Raw genomic sequence first — 12,643 nt, 5'->3', positions numbered from 1 at the left:
AGTCTCAAGATAAGCTGTATATTATTCTTTACATTTCTGTGATTGTTGTTTTATTCCAATTGTTTGTAGGAATCACAAAAATCTTCGTGGTTTTCCAACCCAATGGACACTGTAACAGGAAGATTCCGAACTATTGCATGCGAAATTATGGTAATATCCCGTATGCTAGCAGGTGCTGGTTTTGTTTCAGTGATCGTCTATTTTTTATTCCGCCACACAGTCACAAGCTCTAGTCAGGCTAAGCCAGCAACGATTATCTTGGTTTTATTAGGAGGCTTATGTGGTTGGGCAGGCAAATTCTCTGTGGATAGCCTGGGAGGAAGTGGATTTCATTGGCTCCTACATTGGGAACTGCTTTGTATTCTGCATGCCTTTGCCAATTGTTTTACATCACATTTATTTTGTTTTCTGAATGGCCCGACTTCAAACTCTGGTAGGAGCAGTTTGACACCCTCATGGATTCGTAAGTTTGTTTTCCATGCTACACTAGTTTTAGTTCTTCCAGTGATGGCTGGACTTATTCCATTTGCTTCTGTTAGGGATTGGACAAAGCATTTTTGTGATATGTTCAAGGATCACGTCTTTGAACCAGTGAACATCTACTCGTCCTCTCAGTGGTCTCACAAATATGACTCCATATGAGAAATGGTATGGCAGCAAACATCCTATTTCACATTTCAAAATTTCTGGATCTGCTGCATGGGCTTATGCTCCTAAATTTGCAGTTGTGGCCAAATTATACGATATGAGCATTTTCCACTCAGACATGTCACCTGCAGCCTGCAGGGTTGATTCAGTTCTATCACAATTGTGTTTGGCATTGACATTAGGTGTTTGCAGTTTGCCACATGATCATCAACCCACTTTCAATGAGTTTGTCAATAAATTGTTGTGCCTTGTACAACTTCAGTTAGTAACTAAACATTTAACTTTCTTGCACTAGAAGGTAATATACCTAAAACTTAAAAGATGCCCTCGATATAAATGTTTGCAACTTCAGAAGGCTAAGAAGCCAACTCCAGAATATTACACTGTAACACCATTGTTAAGACAAAATCATTCTCACATACCATATTAGATTTTAGCTGCATATGAAATACAAGGGTAAGTAGGTACAAGAAGCAGGGTTGATTCAAATTGTCTCATAGAAGGAATTGATTTTTCATGAAGGAATCAAAAGGCAGCAGAATAATTGGTCCAGCATTTTGAGTTGATGCTGCAGAACTAATTAAACATACAATAACCAGATCTAGACTAGGGAATGAATGGTCTCCTAGCAAATTACCAGGCCTATACAGAAAGCTAGAAAATGAACTGTAGGTGTCTTCATAGCTGCTAGAGTAGAAGAGGTCTTGTTGCTCTGAAGAAGGGAGTGGACTTGGTTCAAAGATTCCACAGTGAGAAGTTGCCAGAAGATATCCCAGAGAGCTGCAAATTCCCGAGGAGTTTATAGCCTTGCTGGTCATAGACCACAGTAAGAAAATCTGTCAGATAATGACAAACTGGACTAAGGATACTTCTCCCACCAAACAATAGAGGCACCACTGAGTAGGCTTGGTTCAAATATTTAGAATGGTTGGTCCACTGAAGTTCTGGTGGGCCCAAGGTACCCGTACAGGACCACATAGGATGTTGGTATAGAGTGTATTTTTCCTTTGTATATTTTTCCAATTCTTTATCATTGAATTTACATGTGTTTAATCCAAGAAATTACAAACGTCCCTAATCTTTACAACAACTTATTTAACTAGTTTATCAGCAATAATCTATGTCAGACGAGGTGCTTCAGAGGGTGGAAAGGAAGTCCTTCGATGATAAGAAAGATCCAATATTCCCAATCACAGGTTCGGGTTTCAAAGCCAAACAAAGGCTACAGATATACAACAGTATGTCTTGACAGATGCCTTAACTCATGCAACCTTTTGTATAAACTGATATGAAATGAGCAAGTTGACATCAGTAACAACCAGTTACAGCGTTGAAAGTAAGTGATCGAATTTGCACTTCAAATCAAGGATAAAGACAGACAGTCAAAGAGGATTGAAGCTAGTTTGGAGTCTGATTGCTAATATTCATTCTCAAAGAAGATTTCAAGCAAAAGAGAGGATATGAAGTTGGTCTGGAGTCTGATGGCTATATCTTTTTTCAACAGAAGATCAGTGATGGACAAAGGGAAGTAGTTTGTTATTGCGGTGAGGTCTCACGCATAGTAATCTTCTGTTTCTTTGAGCTTCTATAGTCTGTGATTCTGATAAATTTATAAAGAACTGAGCAATGCTTTATTTGTTGTGAGTCCTACCTAAACGCTGAACCCTGGTCCCTAAGCAGTGAGAGTGAGAGCCTGACGGGCCACGGTTGCGCAGCAAGAGTCCTCGGAGAGTTGGACCTCGGTCAAGAGACGTGTCGGCAGCTGTAGACTGGTCACTGAAGACGCCTTCTGAAATGAAACCCTTCGGCAGCTGTAGACTGGACTGCAACTTGCAAGTTTGCAACAGAGTTTGGACCACAATGAAACCCTTTGAAGTTCGAACAATGAAACAAGTTAACGATGAACAATGAAACCCGGCGAACAATGAAACCTGCGGGCTGCAGGCAATTTGCTAAAACGCGCGAAAAAAACGAACTGAAACGAACTTTTTCGAATCCGAAACGAATTTCATCGAACCCTAAACGAATTTGTTCGGCAAAAAATTCGAATTCGCGATGAAATTCGAGTTCGCCATAAAATTCGGCGAACTCGAACGAATAAATTCGTTTTCGATTGAAATTCGCTGAATTTCGAACTTGTTTGTTGAAATTCGCCGAATCTGGTGACTCAGTTCATGGATACCATCCACATTCTCGACATTTTGTTTATTTATATTTTAAAAAATATAACAAGGTGAATAGAAAAATGTAACTGTCAAAAGGAGTAAACTCAGGGCCCAATAAATCAAATGAATTATTAATTGTGCGAGGACTCGCATTCTCATCGCCATTATGTGAATCACCATGGTGTAAAACCTGAAAGTAGCAAGCAGAGTAGCAGTGGCAGTGACAGGGGAAACAACAGTGCTGTAATTATATAAGCTGCCAATGCTTATGATTTTTTGACTTGCAGCTTGTATGGGGTTCCTCATCCCTATCGACTGAATTGATTTGCTTCCTACTGAATTAAATTCATGTCTGTCATAAGGAAAAAACAACGATTTACCTATGAAAATTTCATAAGCCCGTGCTGGACTCAGTTGTGGAGCTTGGAGATTCAGTAAAAGAACCATCGCAATGCTTTATTTAATCAATTCCCTCACACTTTTATGGGTCTCCTACCCTGTTTTGCACTAATACCTTTGATGTTCTTGATCTTCTTTATGGGTATAGTATCTTCTAGCATCTTTCTTTATGGGCATTTAATGGAGCAAAGTGAATGATTTGTATGCGTCATGGGTAGACATGTTGGGGCTGTATTTTAATTGTTCTAAGTTTTGGTTGTTTTTCAGTGATATTTTTTTGGTTAAAATATCTCTAATCTTTTTTATCTTCTTTATAGGATAGTATCTTTCTTTATGGGCATTTGATGGAGCAAAGTGAATGCTTTCTGTGGATCATGGGTATATAGGTTGGGGTTGTAGTTTAATTGTTTTGAGTTTTGGAGGTTTTTCTGTCATATTTTTATGGTTAAAATACCTCTGATTTTCTTGATCTTCTTTATGAGTATAGTACCTTCTCATATCTTACTTGGGAATTTGATGGAGAAAAGTGAATGTTGTTTATGGGTCATGGTAGACATGTTAATGTTATAGTTTAACTGGTATGTTATGTTTTGGAAGTTTTGGGTTTTGGCCATTTTTTTGTTGTTGTTGAATGTGTCTAAAATTCAGCGCAAAAAAATTATTGGAATCACAAAGTTAGTAATGCTGGCAGTCGTTATATTCGCTTTTTTTTGTTCAAAATGTTTTGAATTTGAACCTTTTTTCTGGCTCAAGAATGAAAGAGTTATAGTATATGGCATCTAATCCATTTATTTTCTGACTTGCTAGTTTATCAAAACGCTATATGAATGTCTTGACCTGGTTTAAGTGTTCACTCGTCAGCAATTCTACTATTCCCTGAGAATTGCATCCTTGATCTGCCAATTCTCCTACAGCTGGGTTTTCCTTGAGAATTGCGGCACTGATGTGCCAATTATCCTACAACTGGATTTTCCTTGAGAATAACAGTATATGCTTCTATTGGCTTTGGATATTGATTTGGTTTATACTTATATTATAGCCCTCCTTTCACATCATTTGATTATGTCAAACGGTTTGAAGGATGACATGGTCCATAAAAAGTATTTTACCCAGTGAAAGGTTTGAATCAGCGATAGCTCTAGCAATGTTTTTATTAAGAGCCATTGGGATACTCAATATGGATTAGATTTATTCTGTGTTACTCTATTCGATCTGGCTTGTTTTTTTTTTTTTTTTGTTTTATCTCTTGGGGATTAGTGTTTAGCTTCATAGATGTATATACTCAGCTTATTTCTTTACACCATCTGTTTTAGTTCATGCATCAGCTACACAGGAACGAGCATTCGGATTGCAGTTTGATTCAACATAAATTGACAACTTAAATTATGCATGCTTCCAAGAGCAAGAACAATAATGTTATCAGAGCTTCAAAGAAGGGGAATAATAGCATTGTTATAAGGAAGATCATCTAATATGCAATGACCCAGATGCCACAGAGCTCTCAAGTGACAATGAATTAAAGCATGTATCTCCCAAGAGATTGGAGATTGGTTTGCGAGATTCACATACTATTAAATTCCTTAGTTGGCACAAAACCTCAGTGCAAACCAAAGTCCAAATCCAAATCCAAGAGGAAATCCAAAGTGCACAATAAGGAAAAACAGAGTATTATGTGAATCAGTCCCCAATGTACAGGGTTCAGTGAGCTGTAAATACCGTGAAATGAGACAAAGAAGATGGGGGAAATGGGTTGCAGAGATCCGGGATTCCTCCAGAGGAGTCAGGCTATGGCTTGGGACTTATGATACAGTAGAAGACGCTGCACACACTTATGATAATGCTTCAACTTAGAGGACCATTAACATTTACCAACTTCTCTACCGAAGAAACAAGGACTCCATCGTCATTATCATCGGACTCTGATTCTGCATATTGCATCTCAGAAGAAAGTTCAGGTGGGCATTGTTTTGCAGCCTCTTCTTCAACTTATGTATAGTTCGTGGGTACACAAGATCCAATATTTAATGATGATTCATATTTCTTGGAAGAATTTTGACACATTTTTGAAATGGATGATTGTGGGATCTTAGCAACCGAATTGAATATGGATTCTCTGGATCTACCCGATGAAGCAAATGATCTGATATTTTGTTATCCGAGTGTATGGATGACTGTATGAGATGGTCCCTGCTTCCACTGTTTCGAGTGCATGCATTTATGATAAAAAATATTGTGTTAAAACATGGGTTACACACTATAATTGTTTCTATAAATACGTTGAATCGACATTTGTAGATTTTTGCGAGGGAGAATACAATGTCAGGTTTTTAGATGTCATGTAGAGCACTCCAAATGAATGCATGTGGTACTGCTGTAAGGTGTGGTTTTTTTAATATATGTATTGATAAAAATATATTTAGTTTATATAATTTGAGTAAATATAATGATTAAGATTATTTGTTTGGTTATAAGGATGTAAAGGGATTAGACTTTGTATGTTTTTTGTAAAAAAATTTGCTATTAAATTTCTAGTCTCACAAACAAAGGGGTCTTATATACCAATTTGGTATTGGGCTTGGTCGTGACCTTAATTTTTTTTTCAAACTTATAGTTAAAAAATATATACATGTACTTGAAATTTATAAGGTCAGGACCAAGCCCGATACCAAATTGGTATATAATACTAATTGGGTTGCCCAACCATATTCTTGTATATATGTGTATGATGTATAGTATGGAATTTGGAATTTTGGTTAAGTGTAATAACTAAACAATAGACTTGACTAAATAATAAGTAGAGAGGCATAGTCCAAGTTTAGCACGACTGGTTTGATCTAGTCATTGGGTTGAAATAACCATATTGCCATGCATCACAAGAATATGGTTGGGCAACCTAATTCGACCTAACACCGAAAATGTAAACATACCATACGCAAAATGTTACATACAATTCAGCTCCAACTAGGCATGGCATCAAATATGGCATGTGGTTTTTATAATCATATCATAGAACCCACCCTATTACACCCTAGTGTTCTCTGCAAGCTTGGTGCAGTGCTCACCCAGTTCCGTAATTCGCATAGCATGCAAACCTCAATTCTTATATAATACAAGAGTTTTCATCTACCCATACCACACCCATTCCAAACTCCATGGCTCAAACTTGTGACCTGTGATGCACATGCCACATTTGTGTGTCTTCTCTTCCATGAACTTGGTTTGCGCCCAATTTTCCTAGTGCACTCTCCCACTTATGCACAACTCTTGTTTGATTTGTCCTCTAGCCTCTTATATATATGAGCACTCCCCTCATCAAAATGAAGGGCCATGACTCCTTACATAGCCCAATCTAGCCTTTCGGTTCCTTGTTCATGCTTGGTAGAAATGCAAAATTTTGGTTGGTTGTTTCAAGTTGATGAAATGTGTCCTCACCCTAGTGTGTTATGTGTTCCTCATCAAAATGAAGGGCCATGACTCCTTACATAGCCCAATCTAGCCTTTCGGTTCCTTGTTCATGCTTGGTAGAAATGCAAAATTTTGGTTGGTTGTTTCAAGTTGATGAAATGTGTCCTCACCCTAGCGTGTTATGTGTTCCTACTCACCTGAACGCTCCACCTACTCATCAAATGCATGCATCCTCTCAGTGATGTGCACCCAATAAACTTTTCTACACACTCCACTTGCTCATCATGCCGAATGAACCTCTCTCCATGCCATCGTTCCACACCATGCACTAGGGACTAGGGTTGGTAGATCCAAATTAAGCTTACTCAATTGACATCTCACCAATATTTGCACCTATCTTTCTTCATGCTTGAGAAAGTCCCTTGGCATGTTCACACGTCTAAGGAGACCTACTTTCCCAACTATAAATATCTACTTTGTGATATGTTCATGTAATCATGCAATCTAATTTCCATTATAACATGTCTCATTTGTGTCACAACCTAAATGCCTTACAACCTCCCCCACTTCAAGTTGTATCCATCCATGGTAACCTTGCAATTAGTTAATCCAAATCCCCATGTTCATCAAATAAAATGTCTACGTGGAAACCCATCACCAAATATCCAAGCTCTACCCAAACTACTATGTCCATCCTCCATAGGAAACCTTGAATTCCCACAGAACCTTTGGATCAACCATAACATGTCGTAAACATCCACATTGTCATTTGCTCAAAGTGGCCATGGAATCTAATTGGTCATTGTCCCAGAAAGACATCTCCTCCACTAACTCTGTGTACAATGCCCCATGTTATTGCTATTTCCATGCTAACCATACTGCCCTGTTGCAACCAATGCTACTACAACTAGAACTCCACAAAATTTCGAGTGTTGAACTCCCATGGCTCCTACTACTCCCATATTCCAACTAACTATGCCATGTCTCCACACATTGTAAACTCCCTTGCTTTGGACTAATTGAGTGATCAATCCAATCATTATACTCAACTCATGAGAATGTTCATCCTCATGCTATCCTCAATCCTTTCTTCCCACACTCCCATCACATGGCCCAACCTCAAACACTATTGTTACCATTGTCAAAACTCTATCAAGAAGTCCCTTCATAGGTTTCAAGTTATGTGTCTCTGAACCATTGCATATGTACTCATTACTTCGATCAACAACTCAGGCCATCTACACAATATCTTGAACCAAGGAATCCATACCTTGTTTTCCTACGAAACCTCTCTAAAATGAAGTCCATTTATCAACTCCACATGAATAGATCCAAAGCTCATAGAATTTTTGTCCCCACAAGTCTCACCATGTTCGTTGTGAAATCATGCCATCCATGGTTCTTAGCGCACTGTCAATTATATTTGATTCAACTACTTGCAACTTATTTGGTTGAATCTTCTTCACTTCTCATCTACCCACTCAGACATGGAACACACTTCTCATCTCACACGTCCAAGCTGTGGGTGAATCTTTGCAATGAAGGAAATCTCAAACTTGTCCCACCATCCACTCAATGTAATTCCCTGATGCGTCCAAGCCAAATAGGACGCCAAATATCTTTGTGTACTCCTCCTCAAGAAGGCACCTTTGTGCCAAGGTCCCAATCAACTCCAACCATGGTCTCCACAACCATTAGGTCATGTATCACTCCCAAGTTGGCTCAAGAATTCGTAACCTTATCCAATGTCTCACAACAAAGGTGGGCGGATATCCTCAAGTCACCCAAATTATGGTTTTCCCCAACTCAATCATCTTTAAATAGATCTCATGACCGATTCTCTCCTAACTCTATTTATATCTCATAAAAGAATGATCAACCTCCTCAACCACCACAGTCCTCAATCCTTGTTGCAATGGATAAGTCTATAGGACTCAACCAAACAACTGCCCAAGTCTCTCCACACCAAGGCCTCATCATCACTGCAACTATTTTTTCCCAACTCCTCAGCAAGTCCATGTGATTTTCTCATCTCTAAATTGTCAAGGATGCTCCAAAGTGTCATGGTTCACTTGTTTTATTATTCTTGAAGTGAACTACACATGGCTTCCCCAGGTCGTTTAGATCTTCCTCTCCTCGAAATAAGTCAAAAATACCCCAATACAACATACCTTTGTCTAACGTTGCCTTCCACCACTTAGGCTAAACTAGCTTGTCAAAGGTGTTACTTACTTTTAACCCTACCTCCTTAGTATTGACATGAAAATGGGATCACAAAATTCCCCAATCCTCAACTTTGTTGAAACTAAAATCCAATACCACCATTGCATCTAGCTCATTGAAAAATCCCCATGATAGGGCTACCTTTTGACGTGTCATTGAAAAATCCTCTTGAAATGGAATTATTGATCTCAATAACCCCAATTTCCTTCAATCCGTGTTCATCATGGGGTTCTATAGTCCTTCTTAATGTATCTGAATTTTTTGAAAACTTGTAATGAAGTGAACTACTATAAAAATATTAGTGCTCCTAGTTAACCACAACAATCGATAAGTAGCCAATGGAATTTCTTTATGTTCCATCAATATCAAGTCATCCAACCAAATATTCAATTCCATCTCTATTGATTCTCCTTCCCATACACCATTACCACATGTCATCATTTCCATTGTTGACCACACTTCTCTCTAAGAAATGGAAATCAATTAGGATAGATGTATTGCTTCACCATTATTTTTGCATAACAAAGAATAGCTCAACCACTTCCAAACACATTTCAATGGGATCTCCTAAGTAAGTAATTTATTTGAGAATGCCTACCACAATCTATTTCATATTTAAAGGGGATTTGATTCTTCATAATATTTTCCACCACTATTTCTCGACGACCTCCATTCCATCCAAAAGCATTGTTATATGGTCGAGTTGATTATATATATATATATATAAAACAAAATAGAGTATGAGACAAGTATTTCGACGTAAATCACATGATAGAGCATTTGTCGATGCGTTTCGAACCAACCAGTGTGGTTCATCGTCAGGACAAGTTGAAGAATCAGATCTAGCTTGCAAATTAAATAGTCAAAGCAGAACATCCAACGGCTCTGACTATTTAATTTGCAAGCTAGATTTGATTTTTCAACTTGTCCTCAAGATGAACCACACTGGTTGGTTCGAAATGCTTCGACAAATGCTCTATCATGTGATTTACGCCGAAATACTTGTCTCATAATTGATATGGATCACAGAAGCCTAAATTCAACAAAATAGAGTATCCTCTTCCTACCTTAGTTTTTTGGGATATGAAGTTTTTTTAAATAGATTTACCCCATTCCTCCAACCTCGACAAATAGGTAATCATAGAAAATCAATGTGATAGGGTGAATTTCAATATTTCCATATGTTCTCTTCCACTTTCGTCTCACTATTTCAAAAAAAATAATTTCTAAGTCTTTACTTACCTGCTTAATTCACTATCTTCCCTCTTAGTTTGTGCTTATCTCTATCTCCTTGGTGCTTCTATGATGGAATTTGATCGCTGTAACAACTAGCTATATTTCGATAACACAAACATCTCCCACACAGAACCCTCTACTTTCCAATTCCTTCCGCTTCCCCCCCACCCATCGCCTCTTGATTCCTCATGCCTTCCACATCCACATTCTTGTTTCCTGCAGCGCTACCTCTACATCACTCTAAATTCATCTACACTTCTATTGACGTGTCTTTGCACCCTTTTGGTGCAAATTGTAGTTGTATTCATGTTGAATGAAACCAGAAAAAAAAAGTTGGACTTGTCCCAAAGCATTATTTAGGTAAACCATAGAGATGTATCTTCACAAATTAGCATACTTGTTCGCTCTATTTTTGATATTTTAATGGATTCGACTTGTTTTTTAGAAAAGGAAAAATTATGAAGTTTCTTGATTGAGTTCCTACTTTTTCATATGTATTAATGCAGTTTGTGCAGGAGAATCATTCCATGAAATCTTATGCGTTAGGATGCACCATTGACACTTTCATAGTGTAGATTGATCTCTCAGTAATAATCATATAATAAATTATAATGTATTTTGCTGACCTCCTACGACCTCATAATAAAGAAATACTCATGGTTCTCAACTTTTCAATATGAAAAACTACATTTTGAAGTTATAAGTGATTATAGCTTGATTATTGTAACTACCTTTGTTAACTAAAAACAAAAACTTACTTTACTTCATCTTATTAGTTGTTAGGCGACAACTGCTAGTTCCAGATCTGTATGATTTAGTCACTAGAGTGGTGCGCTTGATGGTAACTAGTCAAGCTCGTCTAATTCACCAACAATTTTGTCAATTTCTTCTACAGATTCTTCTTGAATACCCTCTTGGTGCCAAGCGATTGTAGCAACCCTTGGATTTCTTAGCGATTCACCATTTTGTACTAGTGATTCGCCAAAAAAATTATATTTACATATTATATTATTAATAAAATCGCCTTCCATTTATCCTATGTATCATGGGGATTTGCCCATTTATTATACACATACATTTAGGGGGGTTCTTAAAATTTTCCCTGACATGTACCTGTGCCCAAAATTGCACAGAGCTTGAGGCCACCTCCAAGGCAGTTTGCATTGTGCAATCCTGGAATCGAATCGACCGCCTGTCACTTAGAACAACGTAGAAGTTTGTCAGTAAGCCATCTCAATCTGTGTTGCCCGCAAACAAATCAACCTATCCTCCCGCTGGTCAATCGGAGAGTTGACGGGGCAGTGATCCCGGGCCTCACTCCTCCAAATATTGTGCAGAATCTACCAAGCATGCCTGCTTCTATTGACTGAAGAAAATTGTGCAGACATGCCAGACAGACACCCGCTTCTTATCACTGCACTGCCCTAAAAAATTGTGCAATTTTTCTAGCAAGTCACCCTATCAGTCGGTCTGCTGCTCATCTTGAAAACTGAGCAGTTTTAAGGATGAGCAGTCTCCCAACTGCCCAACATCCCGCTTAGCTTAGAAACTGTGCAAGCATGTCCAGCAGGCCAGCGTTCCATCTCTGCGCAGTTTTTGCCAGTAGCCTCCCACTGCCAGCTCCCAGGAGAAATTGCGCAGTTTTTGCCAGTAGCCTCCTGCTGCCAGCTCAAAGGAGAAATTGCGTAGTTTTCACTGCCAACCTACCTTTGCTTCTCGCTTTGTCTCCCTGAAAAAATTGTGCAGATTTTCCCTCCAGCCGAGCTAGATCCCGCAAACAGTCATTGCTGACCCGTATTTCCCATCTCAGCTTCCGAGTGACCTTTGCGCAGTTTTCATGGATAGTGCCCGGAGCCTGCATATCACCTTGAAATCTGCCTTGCACAGTTTCAGAGCCTTGTCCTCTCTCCCGGTCACCTGCATCCAAAAGTGAAAGACAATGCATCATTGTAGACTAGGTGATTTTTGGATTTGATGTCGTCTCGTCATGAGTGATTGCAGATACATGTACATGGATGAGACATGGTGCGATGACGAACGGGATGAACAAGGAGCGCATGCAAGGAGACTTGTTCGTGAACAAACGAACACATGGAGCATGCCAAAGTACAAGCGAAGGAGAGACATGCACATGCAACATCAAGCGAACACCAAGACCATCAAGGACTCTACACACCTTTTCATGCGGAGGTGAAGCTATGATACACCAAGAGCACATCCATAACTCAACAACACTGCAGCTCAACATGCACACCACCAACAACATGAACATACTAGCTTTGTCGTGTCGAGTCATGTCATGAGTAATCTCAACCACATCACTATTATGGGCCATACTATTGTAATTAATGTAATGTAACGTGGAAGTCCAAGAGACCCACATGTAAATCTGAAGAGTCATGTAAAGTTGAAGAGTCATGTAAGTTAAACAATCACGTGGAAAGTCGAACAGTCACAATGGCCAGTTTTACCCTTGGTTATAAATACCCCTCATTTGTACATGCAAAAGAATTTTTCACTTTGGCTCCTCCCACATACCCTTAAGAGTCTGTAGTCTTTTCATTGAG

General features: G+C 38.7%; 1 protein-coding gene across 4 annotated transcripts in view; it reads left to right on the top strand.

The window, feature by feature from the left end:
• The window catches only part of LOC149246559 (uncharacterized), a 77,646-nt gene extending 72,128 nt beyond the window's left edge, over positions 1-5,518 (top strand). For 2 of the 4 annotated variants that reach the window (XM_089457968.1, XM_089457967.1), the window contains one exon: positions 70-4,504. In XM_089457968.1, the coding sequence (XP_089314094.1) occupies positions 70-642 (573 nt within the window). In that variant the 3' untranslated portion in view covers positions 643-4,504. Of the gene's footprint in view, positions 1-69; positions 4,505-4,525 lie in introns of those variants that run through there. The other 2 variants (XM_089457970.1, XM_089457969.1) reach the window with 2 other exon arrangements.
• The last annotated feature ends 7,125 nt before the right edge of the window (positions 5,519-12,643 follow it).

The sequence above is a fragment of the Pinus tabuliformis genome, chromosome 7, assembly GCF_031772625.1.
Source record: "Pinus tabuliformis cultivar Carrire ecotype Pingquan chromosome 7, CPIR1, whole genome shotgun sequence".
NCBI classification, from domain to species: Eukaryota; Viridiplantae; Streptophyta; class Pinopsida; order Pinales; family Pinaceae; genus Pinus; species Pinus tabuliformis.
Note: the sequence above shows the minus strand (reverse complement) of the source record. Positions and strands in the feature narration are given on the sequence as shown.